Genomic DNA, 15,636 nt, shown 5'->3' with positions numbered 1-15,636 from the left:
GGTGAGCGCGCGACACGCGCCGGAACGCCACGTCGTCGGCCGACAGCGCGCCCGCCCGCAGCGCCGCCGCCTCCTCGCGCTCGCACGCCTCCTCCTCCTCCCAGCCCGCCCCGCCGCGCCACTCCTCCGCCTCCGCGCCCTGCGCCACCTGTTACGAGTCGCGTCACACAAACATGTCAGCCATCGTACGCTTGTATAACATCGGCGAAGGAAGGATCCCGCATGTGCAGTCTGCCCACCTGGTGCACGGCGGCGTCGACGAGGTGAGCGCCTTCCTCCTGAAGGCGGCGCAGCGCGCGCGCGGCCGCCAGCCGCTCGCCGTACGCGCCCAGCAGCTGCTGCGTGCCGATCGCGCCGTCGCCGCACTCTGTCTCGCGATATCGCTCGTTACTATTTTATCAAGGAACAAGGAGCAATCGAGCAATCGCTAGGATGAAAGAGAAAGACGGAACCTCTGGTGACGTCGGCGAGGCGGCGCCAGAGGGAGTGCGCGCGCAGGAAGTCGAGGAAGAGGGCGAAGGCGCGCGCCTTGTCGCGCAGCTGCGCGGCCAGCTGCAGCGCGGCGGAGGCGCCGAGCGCGGCGGCGGAGCGGGGCGCGGCGCGGCGCCAGCGCGGGTCGCCGGCGGGCGCGTCGTCCAGCAGCTCGCGCGCGGCGCCCGCCACGGCGGCGTCCAGCGGGGCGTCCACTGACCCCGCCCCCGACCCCGCCCCCACCCCCGCCCCAGCACGCGCCGGGAACTCCTCGGCCAGGATGCGCGCCGCCGCGGGCTCCCGCCGCAGGTGGAACAGGAACGCAGTCTTCAACTTGCTGCGGGGATCCGTGGCCAGGGCGTTCATCTGTCGGTTACACAAACATATCATTTCTCCTATATAATGCGCACACTAGGAATCGCTTAAAATAATAAAACACAAAGTGAAACTTGGGAACCTCATGCGCTCACCTCGTTGGGATCTATCTCGTACATGGAGAGGTTACCCTCGTAGAGGTCGGCGGCGGCGGGCGAGGCGAGCGGGCTGTCGCTCACGGACCTTGAGGACATGGTAGATGTTAGATGAGTGATGCCTGGTGGGGCCGGTATGGGCGTGTGTGAGGGTGTGCGGGGGTGTACTGACAGGTGGTGGGGGCGCGGGGAGCGCAGCGCGAGCACGCCGTGCTGGCGGGTGAACAGCAGCGGCACGCCGGCGCACAGCGCGCCGCCCAGCACGCGGTCGCCCTCCGCGGACACCTCGATACATTCCATCTTCTCGCTGGAGCCCGAGCCTGCGCACGACACGCCTTCTACATATCTGTACATCTACGAGGACACCTCGCTATAGTTATTCAGGAGTAAAGGCGGGATATAGAGGCGCTACAGTTACCGGTGAGGAGGGCGACGTATGTGGGGGAGTAGAGCAGCGGGGTGGCGGGCGAGGGCAGGCAGCGCGGCGGGCGGGCGTCCTCGCGCGGCGGCCGCAGCGCCCGCGCAGACCTGACGCGCACGCGCTGCGGCTGCGACACGTCCAGCTCCACTGATACACGAGCACACGATCACACGTTACATGTCAGAACACAGAGCGCCTGCGGTCGCGGGAGGAATAACGTGAGATGCGACGGACCGATGGCGTAGCGCTTGTCGGGCGAACGCGCCACGCTGACGGCGGCCACGAGCAGCACCAGCGAGTGCGGCCCGCTCGCGTGCACGTCCAGCGCCGTCACCTCCAGCCCGCTCAGGTCCACTGCGAGGAAAGCGAGCGTCCTTTCTTACTGGCACGTGCCACACACATGAGAGAGTAGTGCAGACGAAGCTAAAGGGCACCTTGGTGCGGCAGGTGTCCCTGGTGCGCGCGCAGCGTGGCGTCGGCGAGCGCGCGGTGAAGGTGGTGCTCGTGCAGCTCGGCGCCGCGCCACAGCTGCAGCTGCGGCCCGCTAGCCACCAGCGCCACGCACTCCTCCGCCGCACCTTCCTCCTGCGCTCCGTCCTCCGCCCCCGCCTCGCCTCCGCCCTCCACCACGCCCCCGCTCAGCACCACCACGCCCACCAGCTTCTGCACCGGTGCCGAGAGTATATTACAAAACACGTTCCATATTGTCATACATAGCATTTCATTACGTGTGTATTACGATAATTGTAAAGACGACTAACAGTGTCGGCGTTGGCCGGCATGGAGCCGAAGAAGAGCAGCGAGACGCGGCGGCCGATGCCCCCCAGCCAGCCGCTCGGCGGGCGCAGCGTGCGGCACGTCACTGTGGGACGGCCCTCTGCAAATAATCAATATTTCATACAACATTTAGAACACATATTTTATATTGTTTACTTCTAAAATATATTTCACTCACCCAACATGGTAGGTGTGAGCAGGACGACGGTGCATGTGGTGGTGGCGAGGACCAAGCCGCTCTTCGTCGGCTCTCCCAGCTGCTCGCACTCCTGGCCGGCCAGCTCGGCAGAAACGTCCACGTACACGCCCTCCTGTCCCACGCTGGGCCAGTACCGAATCACTCCCTCTGGTGACACCCCAATACAAGATGGCAGCTGAAATAGAAGAAATTGTCTGTTTACTATGAGGGACAGAGGGCATAATATTTTTAAAAATCTTGGCAGCTTTTAACTTAGCAAAGGTAAGAGCATCAGTGCTGCACACAATTTTATGTGTAGCAAGGTGCAGGAGGAGGGCACTGTCCACGCTACTCTGGACCGCTAAGATTTTTTGGAAAAGATCTAATGACATATGTCAATATAAGACCAGTAAACACTTGTACCTGTGCATCATCTTCGTAGAAGAGCACAACAAGGTCGGCTTTGTGCGCGAGGTCAGTCTGCGGCAGAGTAAGTTCCCGTGCGGCGGCGACCAGTTCGGGCCGATTAGGCCAGGCCAACACACGTCGCCCTGCCACCACCCAGCACCACCCGCAAGTTGACATACGCGCGCTCACCTCGCCACTTGCTGTGACATTAATTTCTGATTATACTTGTCTCTAACTCAATAAAGCTCTAAGTCAACACCAGAACCACCAATACAATCAACTACTGATGCAACATTTTTCATTTTGTAGATAAAAGTGTATTAGTATTTATATATGAAGACAAAGAAGTGAATGAATTACCAAAAGTGAGAGCTTCTGTGACCATGACGGGCAGAGGCAGGCCATAGGTCTCTAATGTGATCAACGGCGTCTTGTAGATAACATCTCCAGTTTTCTGTGCTCCCGGAGACTGCATATAGTTACTACACAAAATTGTTACAATATTTTAAGAAAATGTCGGAAATTTATTGTCAATGTATAACATAGATCTTGTTTATTTAAAGTAAAAGAATTTTAATTTATTCTTACATATTGGCGCCGGCTACCTTCACTAACTCAGAAGCGCGGTAAATTCGAATAAATAAGGATATAGGATAATAAATAATAATTACCAAGGATAGAACATTCTAATATAAATGTTAAAGTTAGTTAAGGTTAAGTAAAATAACACCTTTGTGATTTTTTGGCAGACGACAATCCGATTGGTCTTCTTCCTGTAATGGATTGTTTAACCCTTGGTGAAAATGGACTTCTAATCCCGCCTGTACTGTTAAAATCCATTCTGGCTACTTATAATTAAAACTGCAGACAATATTAATAAAATAGTTTATGTTTCTAAAAATGTAACAAACGACCGTTATGATTGCGGTTGCTTTTGACATTTAGTTTGACGGTTGACATTTGATAATTTGACAGTGGCTTAGTGGGGCAGAGTATAAAACATCGTAAAACTGACATATCACTGCGAGATTTGCTTTTTACGTTGGCAACAAAAAATCAAAAGTAAATGTCACCGGTATCGAAAATGCCATTAGTAGTCAAGTACAATATGTCAAGTACAATACAAAACAACGAAACGATAACGGTCTTTTTCAATTAAATTATAGCTGAAACTTTTAAAGAACGTTATATTTTCGGTTGCAGTGCCTTTACTTATATCTTAGAACCATTGTTAACTATATTTGAACATGTACATAAAGTCAATTGTTCTCGACGGATTCAAATCTTATGGTAACCGTGTGGAGGTGAACGGTTTTGATCCTGAATTTAATGCAATCACAGGTCTTAATGGTACTGGAAAATCCAACATTCTCGACTCTATCTGTTTTGTGCTGGGGATTACAAATTTGTCTAATGTAAGTTGTAATAATTATTATATAAAACTTTTCGCGCCAAATTCATTGTGTTTTATGAAAGAAATGTAAACAGCTTATGATTTGATACATTTACCTTTTTTCCTCGGAATATTAATAGTGAATAAAAAAAGTTGTAGATTAAATTTACATAAGAGATAATCAAATTAATTAAATTATGGTGTCAAATCAGGTTATGATTCTAAGCAACTAAACTATTATTATTATTTTATAATCGTAATCATTTCATACGCTACATGGAGGTAACCTCGTGAGCCAAATCATTATTATTATTACCTTGCAGGTGAGGGCGGGCAGCCTGCAGGAGCTGATCTACAAGCATGGGCAGGCGGGTATCATCAAAGCCACAGTCAGCATCACATTTGACAACCGAGATAAGCGCCAGTGCCCCGTTGGTTATGAAAACCATGATGAGATTACTGTTACACGACAGGTACAGTGGTAGAGCCCGCTTTAACATCTTAGCACAAATCGGCCCAGCCCGCCTGGTGAAATACCACAACCACACAGAAGACAGGCGTGAAGTGGAAGCAATTCCGCGTTTTGTCTGATGAGTGTGCGTCCTGGAGGCCAAAATTAGTCTTTTTCTATAATCTTTCTATAATCTTATAAGGAAAGGATGGGAAGTGGACTTTTCGGATGAGAGGATGCATGGAAAGGGAAAATATTTTCTTTCTGTGCATCCTCTCCTATGTTGATTAAAGGTAGACAATTCATATGCAATTGTGTATGTCTATGGGCAACGGTCACTTCGCTATTTCAGCGATTTCAGGTGGCCGCTCGCTTGTTTGCCACTTTATGATATAAAAAAAAGGTACATTTTATTTATCTTTATGTCTAAAACTTCATAGAACAAAAACATTAACTAACACGTAAATGTTTATGATAAGAAACATATGTTTACTATGAATTATTATATTAATCAGGTACTACGTAGATATATGTGCAACAAATAATGTTAGTGTCTTAAGAAATGTAAAGTGTTCATGTGTTGTAGGTGGTGATGGGCGGCAAGAACAAATATCTGATAAACGGCATCAACGTGCAGAACAAGCGCGTCAGCGACATGTTCTGCTCCGTGCAGCTCAACGTCAACAACCCCCACTTCCTCATCATGCAGGGCCGCATCACCAAGGTCCTCAACATGAAGCCACCAGAGGTTAGTCAGAATTACCTAAACTTTTCCTATAATTAATATACATCAATTAAAGATAAAGTAAGCAAAGTAAGATAATGTGTGTCGTGCAGATCCTGTCCATGGTGGAGGAAGCTGCGGGGACCAGAATGTACGAGGCCAAGAAGCAAGCTGCACAGAAAACTATAGAGAAGAAGGATGCCAAGCTGCGGGAGTTGAATGATGTTAGCCGTTTCTTTTATTGCTATCTCTGCTCCTTTTACTCTCCTTATTCATCTTTGAGAATTCAAATCTATCCCAGATTCAAATTTCCATATCTTCGTCGAAATATATTTCCGAGAGACCTTTCCGAGCCATTCTTTAAACTCGTGAATCGTATTTAAAGGAGGTTCAGATGTATACTCGTACAATATTGTTGCAGATAATCAAGGAGGACATAGCACCCAAGCTGCAGAAGCTGCAAGACGAGCGGTATCAGTTCCAGGAGTACCAGAAGGTCGTCCGCGAGCTGGAGAACTTGAGCAGACTGCACACCGCATGGACGTAAGCGAGAGGAGTGATGTGGTGATGATATTGCACGTGCGGAGTGTGAGAGTGCGGCGTGTGGCGTGTGGCGCAGGTACGTGCAGGCGCAGCGCGCGGCCGACCAGGCGGCGGAGCGGGCGGCGCAGGCGCAGCGCGACATCGCCCGCAACCAGGACGACATCGCCGCCAACTGCGCCGACATCCGCCATCTGGAGGAGCAGATCACCGCGCTCAGCCGCACGCTGGAGGAGGTCACTATATACATACAGCAGCGGCAATGTGCAGGGTCAGCTGCACACGCAAACGTGACGTATGTGTGCTTGTGTGCGTGCAGGAGGGCGAGCTGGGCGCGCTGCAGGAGGAGCTGGGCGGGGCGGAGCGCGCGGAGGCGGCGAGCGCGGCGGAGGAGCGGGCGGCGCGCGAGGCGGAGGCGGCGCACGCGGCGCGGGCCCGTCTGCTGGCGCGCGCGCTGCACGACGACACCGCCGCGCTCGCCACCAAGGAGGAGGAGCTGCAGGCCGTTAGACATATAGCTGGATACTTGACATCTCGAAGCGGTTCAATTGTTGAGAAGCGGGGTGATGTGACGGGATGTTGTGTGCGGCAGGTGTCGTCGCGGTTCGAGAGGCTGAGGAGTGCGAGCGAGGCGAGTGCGGCGGCGCTGACGGAGGCGCAGGCGCGCTTCCTGGCCGTCAGCACCGGCCTCGAGGGCGGCTCCGAGTCGCTGCAGGACCAGCTCATGGGTAACTCCTCGCATGCGAGAATACGTTGTATATTCGACGAGCTCGGCGAGCTGGGCTTAGGCTGATATCGCGGTGGTGTGTCAGCGGCGAAGCGGGAGGCGTCGGAGGCGGCGACGCGGGTCGCGCAGGGCCGCATGCAGCGGGAGCACGCGCAGGGGCGGCTGCGCGCGCTGCAGCGCGAGGCGGGAGCGAGCGGCGCGCAACACGCGCGGGACCAGCGCGACATCGCCGAGCACCAGGCGGAGCTGGACCGGCTGCAGGTGCGCCCCGTGGTGCGAGGAGGGTGGGCGAGGGCGGGCGAGCGCGACGTGTAACTCGTGAGGGTGTGGGTGTGGGTGTGTCGGGCAGGCGGAGATGTCGCGGCTGGGACACGAGGAGGAGCGGTGCTCGGAGGCGGCGCGGCGGGCGCGGGCGGCGGCGGGCGAGGCGCGGGGGCGGCGCGAGGCGGCGGAGGGGGCGGGGGCGCGGCTGCAGCGCTGCGAGTTCCGCTACGAGGCGCCGCTGCCGGACTTCGACCGCGGCCGAGTGGCAGGCACGGTGTGCCGGCTGGTGGACGTGAGGGACCCCGCGCACTGCACCGCGCTCGAGACCGCCGCCGGGGGACGGGTATGCTGTTTCAAAATAATATTACGGAGGTTCGGTCCCGCGAGCCGGACGGTCGCTAACCTATTGTACTCGTTGCGGTCGCGGTCGCGGTCGGGGCGCAGCTGTACAACGTGGTGGTGGACACGGAGGTGACGAGCAAGCTGCTGCTGGAGCGCGGCCGGCTGCAGACGCGCACCACCATCATCCCGCTCAACAAGATCTCCGCGCGCGTCATCGACCGCGACACCCTGCGCGTCGCCCAGGAGGTGGTGAGTGAGTGCGGGCCCTCGGCCGGCGGTGAGGACGCGGCGGTGCGGAGGTACAGCGAGGTGTCCGCAGGGCGGCGGCGCGGAGCGGGTGCGGCTGGCGCTGGAGCTGGTGACGTTCCCGGAGCGCGTGCGGCCCGCCATGCGCTGGGTGTTCGGCAGCACGCTGGTGTGCGCGGACCTGGACACGGCACGCCGCGTCACCTTCCACCCGCGCGTGCGCTGTCGCTGCGTCACGCTCGAGGGCGACGTCGTCGACCCCGCCGGCACGCTTTCCGGCGGCGCGCGCATCAAGGTAGCCCCACCCCCACTCGCCCCCCTCACCGCCCTCCTCACCGCCCACTCACTGCTCAGTCAACGCGTGCGATGCGCAGGGCGGCTCGGTGCTGCTGCAGCTGCAGGAGCTGAAGCAGCTGGAGGCGGCGGCGCGGGCGGCGGAGGAGGAGCTGGCCGCCTGCGACGAGGACCTCGCCCGCTTGCAGCGGCTCGCCGACCAACATAACGCGCTTAAACAGAAGTACGTCCCTCAATTCTTCATTTCCTCATTGTTCGTCTGCCTAGACATAGATTTTTGGTAATGTATCGTTGCGTTTTATTGATTGTGTGCAGGGTGGAGATGTCGTCGCACGCGCTGGAGGTGCTGCGCGCGCGTGTGGCCGCCACCGCGCACGCGCAGCTGCACGACGAGATCGACGCGCTGCAGCGACAGGTCGTTTAACCCTATTTGCCATCGATGCGTTTTGTCTCCACCGAGACTCGAATAGTCTGAGCGTGAAAACTTGCGAGATATCCGATGGAGATCTAGATCTAGATGTAGACATATATTTGCCCAGTCCGGGTGTAAAGGCGAGGTGTGCGTGCGATGCGGCAGGTGGAGGAGCTGGGCGCGGCGGTGGAGCGCGACCTGGGCACGCAGCGCGAGGCGGAGGCGCGCGCCGCGGACCTCGAGGCCAAGGTGCGGGACATCAAGGGTCACAGGGAGAGGTACGCACCCTCTTCATTAATACCTCCGGGTTGAATAGAAATCCTCGTTATGTACTATACATTCGATCCGTCGGCAGGGAGTTCAAGAAGGCGGAGGAGGCGCTGAGGAAGGCGAAGCTGGAGGCGGAGAGCGACAGCGCGTCGTGGAAGCTGCGCGAACGGGAGTTCGAGACGCTGAAGCTGGAGGTGGCGGAGCTGCGGCAGGCGGCGGCGGCCGGGGACCACCAGCTGGCCGAGGGCGAGCGCGCCGCTGAGGAGCTGCACCGAGCGCACCTCCACGCCGCGCAGCGACACCGCGCCGCCGCGGTAATGTCCGCACATCTACACACGCAACCCCGCAACTATTCTCGCTACGATCTGCACAACTAATGAGATAAATGTTGGTTTAGGAAAAGGTAAAAGATCTACAAGCGCAAATAAAGCAGAAGAAAGCGGAGATAGGTCGCAGGAACGCGGACGTGGCGCGGCTGGCGCAGCGGGCGGAGGCGCTGGGCCGCACCAACGCCGACCTCGAGCTCGCCATCAAGCAGCTCCAGTTCGGCGCCAAGGAGCTGCAGGCGGAGGCCGTCGCCTGCCAGAAAAAGGTGCATCTCTCTCGCTCCGACGTGAGATTTTTTCGTTTTTGACACATCGGGACATGAAAAATGGAATGTTTAAAATGTCAGATAAAGAGCCTGGAGGAGAGCAACGCGTGGATAACGTCGGAGCGGGAGTACTTCGGCGCAGCGGGCGGGCTGTACGACTTCGAGGGGCGCGGCGCGGGCGCGGGCGCGGCCGGCGAGCGTCTGGTGCAGCTGCGCGACCGCCGCGACAAGCTGGCGCGCGGACTCAACGCGCGCGCCCACACCCTGCTCGGCAAGGAGGAGGACCAGGTCGGCCCCGCCCCCACCACCACCCACCGCCACCAACCCCCCGCCCTCGCGCCCTCGCGCCCTAACCCCTCGCCGTCTGCTTGCAGTACCAGGACGTGATGCGCAAGAAGAAGATCGTGGAGGCGGACCGCGCCAAGCTGGTGCAGGTCATGGCCGAGCTCGACGAGAAGAAGAAGCTCACCCTCATCGCCGCCTGCGAGCAGGTCCGCCCCGCCGCCCCGCCGCGAGGCGCACCCGGATACGAGTGTACATAGTATATGTGTGTGTGTGTGTGTGTGTGCAGGTGAACCGCGACTTCGGGTCCATCTTCAGCTCGCTGCTGCCGGGCGCCCAGGCGCGCCTCACGCCGCCGCCCGGCCTCACGGTGCTCGAGGGTCTGGAGGTGAGTGCGGGTGTGGAGGTGTGAGAGAGGTGCGGGGCTCGGCGGCTGACTGCGGGCGCGTGTGTGTGCAGGTGAAGGTGGGCTTCAACCGCGTGTGGAAGGAGTCGCTGGGCGAGCTGTCGGGCGGGCAGCGCTCGCTGGTGGCGCTGTCGCTGGTGCTGGCCATGCTGCTGTTCAAGCCGGCGCCGCTCTACATCCTGGACGAGGTGGACGCCGCGCTCGACCTCTCGCACACGCAGAACATCGGCCAAATGCTCAAGGAGCACTTCAAGCACTCGCAGGTGAGCGCCGCCCCCCACCTCCTCGCCGCGCCCCCCACCGGTTTCGTGCCGCTCGTATGCATGTGTTTGTTTGTGCAGTTCATCATAGTGTCGCTGAAGGACGGCATGTTCAACAACGCCAACGTGCTGTTCCGCACGCGCTTCGTGGACGGCATGTCCACCGTGCAGCGCACTCTCAACACGCCGCGATCATAAATACATTGCTCTACTCTGAATCACTTTTTTATTTCACTACTGTCACCAAATGCTGGAACACGACTTCACAAATCCTACCTAACTCTGAGTACGACGAGACAAATCCTACCTAACTCTGAGTACGACGAGACAAACTATACAATAATCTGAAATACTAATTCATTTTCATTTTACGTCTGATAATTAATGGATGCCCCTACAGTACAGAATACAAAGAAATACTTAAATTTTCGTAAAGAACACAATAATTTATTTGAGAAATTATTTAGTCTTCCCAAACGTGGTGTTATGACTGGTTAAAATAATAATTTTTCTTTGTACAACGGAGATATTGTGTGGTCGTGTCGTCATGTGAGGTTGACAGATTGCGGAGGCTGAGGTGTGTCAGTGTCGGCCGCTCGCTGGGATGAAGATTGCCTCTCAAAGCGTTTGATTGCACGACGATCATGATTTTGTTTATTTTTGGCTCAACTTTTAAATGTTCCCATTTGATATAACGAAACAAGAAGTTGAAAAACATACCGATGGAACAGTTAATAACACTTTCCTTTTTAAAAATTGTTCTGTCAAAGTTTCGTTGTAAGAGAATGCTATTCATAAATCGTATGTCATCGTGTCAGTCAGCAGGTGAGCGGGGCGGTGCGACCTGATTGCTGTACGCTGGAGTGCAGTGTGTCATTGTCCCCCCTACTCCCCTCCCGTCTCCCTTCTCCTCGGTCACTTTTAAATAATTACACTTTTAAATTTGTGGAACACTTATAAGATGTACGGTCATCATGTTGTTGGGATTTTCCTGTTATTTTATTTCATTTCATAAATTTCATAAATACGATTAGTATCCGCGATAAATAACGCTACAATTCTTAAGGTAAATAAAAAAATTATAAACCTGTATAGAAAACTCTCAGTAGTACCACATTTATTCTCTCAGATTTTTAGTTTGGGTATTTTTAGGAGATGCTTAGAAATAGAACAAAATTTAAAATGTCGGTATGATATTGAGTAAAATGGAACGTAGAATGTCAATTATGATGTTCAAACAAAGAATAAGCACGTGTGATTGTAAACCTAATAGGATTCCATTCCAGCCGAGCCCGAGCCCGAGCCCGAGCCGGAGCCGGAGCTTGAGCCCGTTAAGTTGTATGACCGCGCTGCGACCTGCTAGGGTTGACACTAGTACACCATGTATCACAATATTTTTTTGTTATTTTAAAACTCAGAAGTTGTGTTACCAAATTGAGATACTGAGGTAGGAAGCCGGCTATGTGAATCTATTTAAATTCCTAAATGAATTTTGTCTATCGCAATACAAATTGTCGAGCTCTAAATTCGTGTACGTTACAGGCGTTTACTCCGTTCGCGCGAAATTAAAAAAAAAACTTTTTAAAAACTAAGTAATCTTTGTTAACTATCGGGAAGTAATATTTTTGGGTTAATTTTATAAGTAGAGTGTGAGCCCTGTGGTGCAGTGAGCAGTTCTTACGTCGCCGCTCAGGTCGCTCCGGGGAAATAAAATGGAATTGAAGGCTCGACTTCGGCATCACTGACAAAGTGGAACACAAAATTAAAATTAAAATGTTTGAACAGTGCCGGAGCACTGCGATTTCAACTTGCTAAGTGTGTGGGGTGAGCCAGGGTTACGTAGACTTTATTGGGCTCCGAGTGCTGCTACATTGTTGCAGCCGCATATCGCATCAGTTGAGTGGAAATGTTAGCACCATTGGTCCAAGGTTCAAACTCTCATCCAACAAGCCATTGCTAGACGAGACTCAAGATTTTTCACGTTTCCAATGAAATAAATGAAAGAATGTTTTCATGAATGTTACAAAGAATACTATTTAAATGAAAAACTACAAATATAATATACTGCCTTTGCAATGAAGTGGATCGTTGCGTCTCGACAATATTTCAGAAGCAGGTTGTGCACGCACACAGTGCACAGAGCAAACTAGGTATCACTCTGTGCATTGTTGTACTGCACTCTTAGTGAAGCAAACACCAATTCAATGGATAATTTTTTTCTTACAATATCTATGTAAGTACGCGAGAGAGCTAGCGTCCCTGTTGTAGGGACTCTAAGATATTTTAGCGTAAAATTATGAGAAATTAAGTTATTGTTTGTTGATTGGCTTGGCTTGTGTACTCGCCACCTCCCTCGAGCCCTCGACGTTTTATTGAGATTTACGTCGTCGGCATAATTTTGGTTGCGGTGCGTCGTGAAATAAATTATTGGGATCAGAGGCCGTACTATAAATCACGGAGTATTAAATAACGAGCAAATTATCGTTTTTTTCTGCCCCGTCACAACTAATTTGACTATATTACTTGACCATTATCGCACGACCTACAGCCGAGGAATAAATTCATACAAGCTGTAATACATAGGTAACTCATTTAAACTTTTAGAGGTTTTTACAAACAGTGGTACAAACAATATGTTATACGAATTGTCTGTTTACTTACTAATGTCTGTCCCGCATGAAGATTACGGATCGTTATTTTGTTCGCACTAATTCGTTATAGAAAACAATTCCTAAACGTGTATCTTATTTTCTCAGTGGAAGCTAATGAATGATTTTGTGTGAAAATTTAATACAGTTTAAATGATTGTTTATAGAGAACCGCGAGTCCGCGGTCGAGCTGTGTGCGTGGTGTGTGCGTGGTGTACGCGTGGTGTGCGTACATTGTATGTGTACATTTGAGTCAGTTTATTGATACAACTCTTTATTTATTATAACATTACAAGTATTTGTATACAATTTTAAGTTTGAACGCAGGTCAATTTTGCATACATTCTGACTTTCATATTATTTACTTTATACTATCAACATTCATATTTTTACCTATCATTTGTATCGAAATTGTACGGAAAGTATTTTTTTTGCAATTTAGTATATTGTTAACTTAACATGTATTTTCGAATCTAAAATGAAAACTCAAAAGCTATCACGGGGCCAATAATTTAGTCTGTCAGGTTGTAGAGCGTAAGCGGCTTCAGTCCGAGGCTTTTAATTTTTTACGTGTTATCGTCTCCCGCAGAGAGGCTAAGTTTGATTGATGCGCCTAATTGCTGCATATCTTACGTCGCTCGCTGCCACAACATTTTGTGTGATTTTAGTTCATTATCTGTCTCCCATGAGGATCGACATTTTTGCTATTGGTTGGATTTTTGGGTACGGTAACATGTCTACGTAACGGCGTTGTTGGCGTGCACATAAGCAGTCAACATTTTAGAATGAAGTATTTATTTAGATAATGCTAGCATTGTTCTAAGGATTAGTTTTTTTTAATTTTTTGTGTAATGTATTTTAATTTAGTTACCTAAGCATTTGCTTTTAATATGATCTACGGAGCTGTTAATGAAAGCTGGAGGCGAGCAGCGCCCCTGGCGGCGGCGTCGTAAACATCTCTTCATATCGGCCGCTCACCTGTTCCGCGGACATAAAACTTTTACTGCTCCAAAACGCATTTAATATCAGGAATTGATCCGGGGCCCTCGCCACCTATAATGTCATGTTTTATGGAATCCTTCGCAAAAATTGAGAGCTTTATTTTATTATAATATATGCGGCAAGCGTTATGTGAGACGTGGGGGTTTACCTTCGTCATTTAGTTGGAGGGCTATAAATGTCTTGCGGTCAGCGTGGAGTGAGGCCGTAAAAAGAACAGTGCTGAATGGCGACGTCCGGCAATAGGTGTGCTGACATCTTTTAAACAATATTTCCTCGCTATTAAAATTTTCTACGACTCAACAGTAAAGTTACGATGACCATAAGCTTATAGAAAAAGCCCGTATCGTGAAATATACGATCATCTTGGCTACTCTCCGCAGATAAAAAGTAATTAGCTACACTTTATAATGAAATTATCGTCAATAAATGTTTTCAACGCTTTTCGTTGCATGACTTGTGATGTGTTTGTCATTGTTTAAATAAATGACGTCGAAATAGTGACAGATTGTTGTTGATTTCTGTCCTTATTGACGTGATTAATGTATTTAAGTATGTCTAGAAGATGAAGACAGAGATGAGAGTTCGTAGACAGCAGATTAGACCAATCGTCATTACATGTACAAGAGCCGATCCATTTATAATTCAAAGCTTTGCCCTTTTAATCGGATTATCTTATTGATAAAAGGTTCCCCGCGCCGCTGCGCCGCCGCGCCGCGCTCGTCCTCTCCGCAGCGGACGAGCACTACTTATCTACAACCTCTTATCCTCTGCGAGGTTAAACATTATGCCTCACTTTGTTCCTTCATAATATACCCTTGCTTAAATATTTATGAAGTATTTGATGTTGAGAAAACATGTTATTTAATGTATTATAACAGTACAGAGAGAGAGGCACGTCTGCGAGCGCTTCACAAAATGTAACAATAATTGTTCAGTTCACTGAGTTAATTATAACGGAAAATCGAGTAACCAGTGCGCACTCAAAAACTGTTTAATATATTTATGTACATTAAAAATTCGCTGTTTTAGCAGCGACATAAAAAACGATTCTAGATTTACTGTCACTCTGGTATGGCCTGGACATGGTCTGGGCTCGGCATTGGCGCGGCATCGGCATGGCATCAAGCGCTCTGTGATCCGGCTTCTGATTTCATTATTATTTCCCGAACTTCCACGCTTAAGTTAATTTCCGATGCAATTTAACGAGCTCCTGGCTCTGTTTAACTGAAGCTAACAAGGTTTAAATAACGCTATCTGTGGAATACTGACTCAATTTATGTTAATTCATTGAATCCTTGTTTTTTTAAATGACCAACTATGTGAAAAGGACTTGTGTCTGTTAGAGGCTACGAATGAAATCTTTTACTCTTCTATTTTGGCAATAGCAGATCTTCTAGACGGGTGATAGCGTGCATTAATATTTTATTATACTATATTTTTGTGCGTGTGATTATCAGATTAGCACAACAGGTTCGGATAACATTATCAGAATCGCTACTTATTGAAATTTATTGATATGTTAGAATTTTTCAAACGTTATTATTTTTAAGCAGTTTTTTGCTAAAGTGCTTTGTACTTGAGCGCGTCAATTAGGCGGGCGTCAGCTGTCGTCTCGCATTAATCCGCGGCGCCACTGTCGCCGGCCACAGATAATAACTGTGACCGAAGCGACGCGGCCCGCGCTGTCACATCGCCTTGACAAATGGACTTCCCGACATTTTTTTATGATTTATACTCGAATAATTTCGACAGGAGTAATTTACCATCACTTAATTTATTACCGTTATAATATTATTAAGTTTAATTTATTGTTACTTTGGTAAGTTCAAAAATTAATCCTATTTTTTTTAATATGTTAAACTTTTTAGAAAGTTGGGCTTGAAAGGCGTTTTCTGATGTTGTTCTTTCCTTATGCCTATGGCTTATGTTCTCGTTTTTTAAAAAATTGTAGTTAAGAATTAACTTCCCAAATAACTGTCACTTACTCTACTTACTCAATGATAAAATCACGTGAAGAAAGTAGAAACATAATAATATATTTGATGTGATTTTTCGACA

At 50.5% G+C, this 15,636-nt stretch overlaps 2 protein-coding genes across 2 annotated transcripts in view; one reads left to right on the top strand and one right to left on the bottom strand.

Annotated features, from left to right (window-relative positions):
• Nup133 (nuclear pore complex protein Nup133) overlaps positions 1-3,691 on the bottom strand; it is a 6,699-nt gene extending 3,008 nt beyond the window's left edge. The window contains exons 1-13 of the mRNA XM_013315055.1: positions 3,456-3,691; positions 3,086-3,207; positions 2,741-2,925; positions 2,318-2,513; positions 2,124-2,239; positions 1,797-2,025; positions 1,597-1,716; positions 1,360-1,509; positions 1,114-1,261; positions 942-1,029; positions 453-837; positions 201-367; positions 8-148 (exon numbers count right to left, since the gene is read on the bottom strand). Of these exons, the coding sequence (XP_013170509.1) occupies positions 8-148; positions 201-367; positions 453-837; positions 942-1,029; positions 1,114-1,261; positions 1,360-1,509; positions 1,597-1,716; positions 1,797-2,025; positions 2,124-2,239; positions 2,318-2,513; positions 2,741-2,925; positions 3,086-3,207; positions 3,456-3,565 (2,157 nt within the window). The 5' untranslated portion in view covers positions 3,566-3,691. The remainder of the gene's footprint in view (positions 1-7; positions 149-200; positions 368-452; positions 838-941; positions 1,030-1,113; positions 1,262-1,359; positions 1,510-1,596; positions 1,717-1,796; positions 2,026-2,123; positions 2,240-2,317; positions 2,514-2,740; positions 2,926-3,085; positions 3,208-3,455) is intronic.
• Positions 3,692-3,803: 112 nt separating this feature from the next.
• SMC2 (structural maintenance of chromosomes 2) lies at positions 3,804-10,146 on the top strand. The gene is made up of 22 exons (XM_013315571.1): positions 3,804-4,140; positions 4,442-4,591; positions 5,156-5,317; positions 5,407-5,517; positions 5,715-5,836; positions 5,913-6,069; positions 6,153-6,338; positions 6,426-6,561; positions 6,646-6,821; positions 6,910-7,167; positions 7,269-7,415; positions 7,486-7,707; positions 7,787-7,929; positions 8,022-8,121; positions 8,284-8,396; positions 8,474-8,702; positions 8,786-8,980; positions 9,062-9,268; positions 9,355-9,471; positions 9,552-9,650; positions 9,722-9,931; positions 10,010-10,146. Exons 1-22 carry the CDS (start codon positions 3,973-3,975, stop codon positions 10,124-10,126), a joined length of 3,525 nt encoding a protein of 1,174 aa, XP_013171025.1. The 5' UTR covers positions 3,804-3,972; the 3' UTR covers positions 10,127-10,146.
• Positions 10,147-15,636: the final 5,490 nt, after the last annotated feature.

Source organism: Papilio xuthus, unplaced genomic scaffold (genome assembly GCF_000836235.2).
Source record: "Papilio xuthus unplaced genomic scaffold, Pxut_1.1 DF826961.1, whole genome shotgun sequence".
NCBI lineage: Eukaryota > Metazoa > Arthropoda > Insecta > Lepidoptera > Papilionidae > Papilio > Papilio xuthus.
This window is presented reverse-complemented; position numbering and strand designations above follow the sequence as displayed.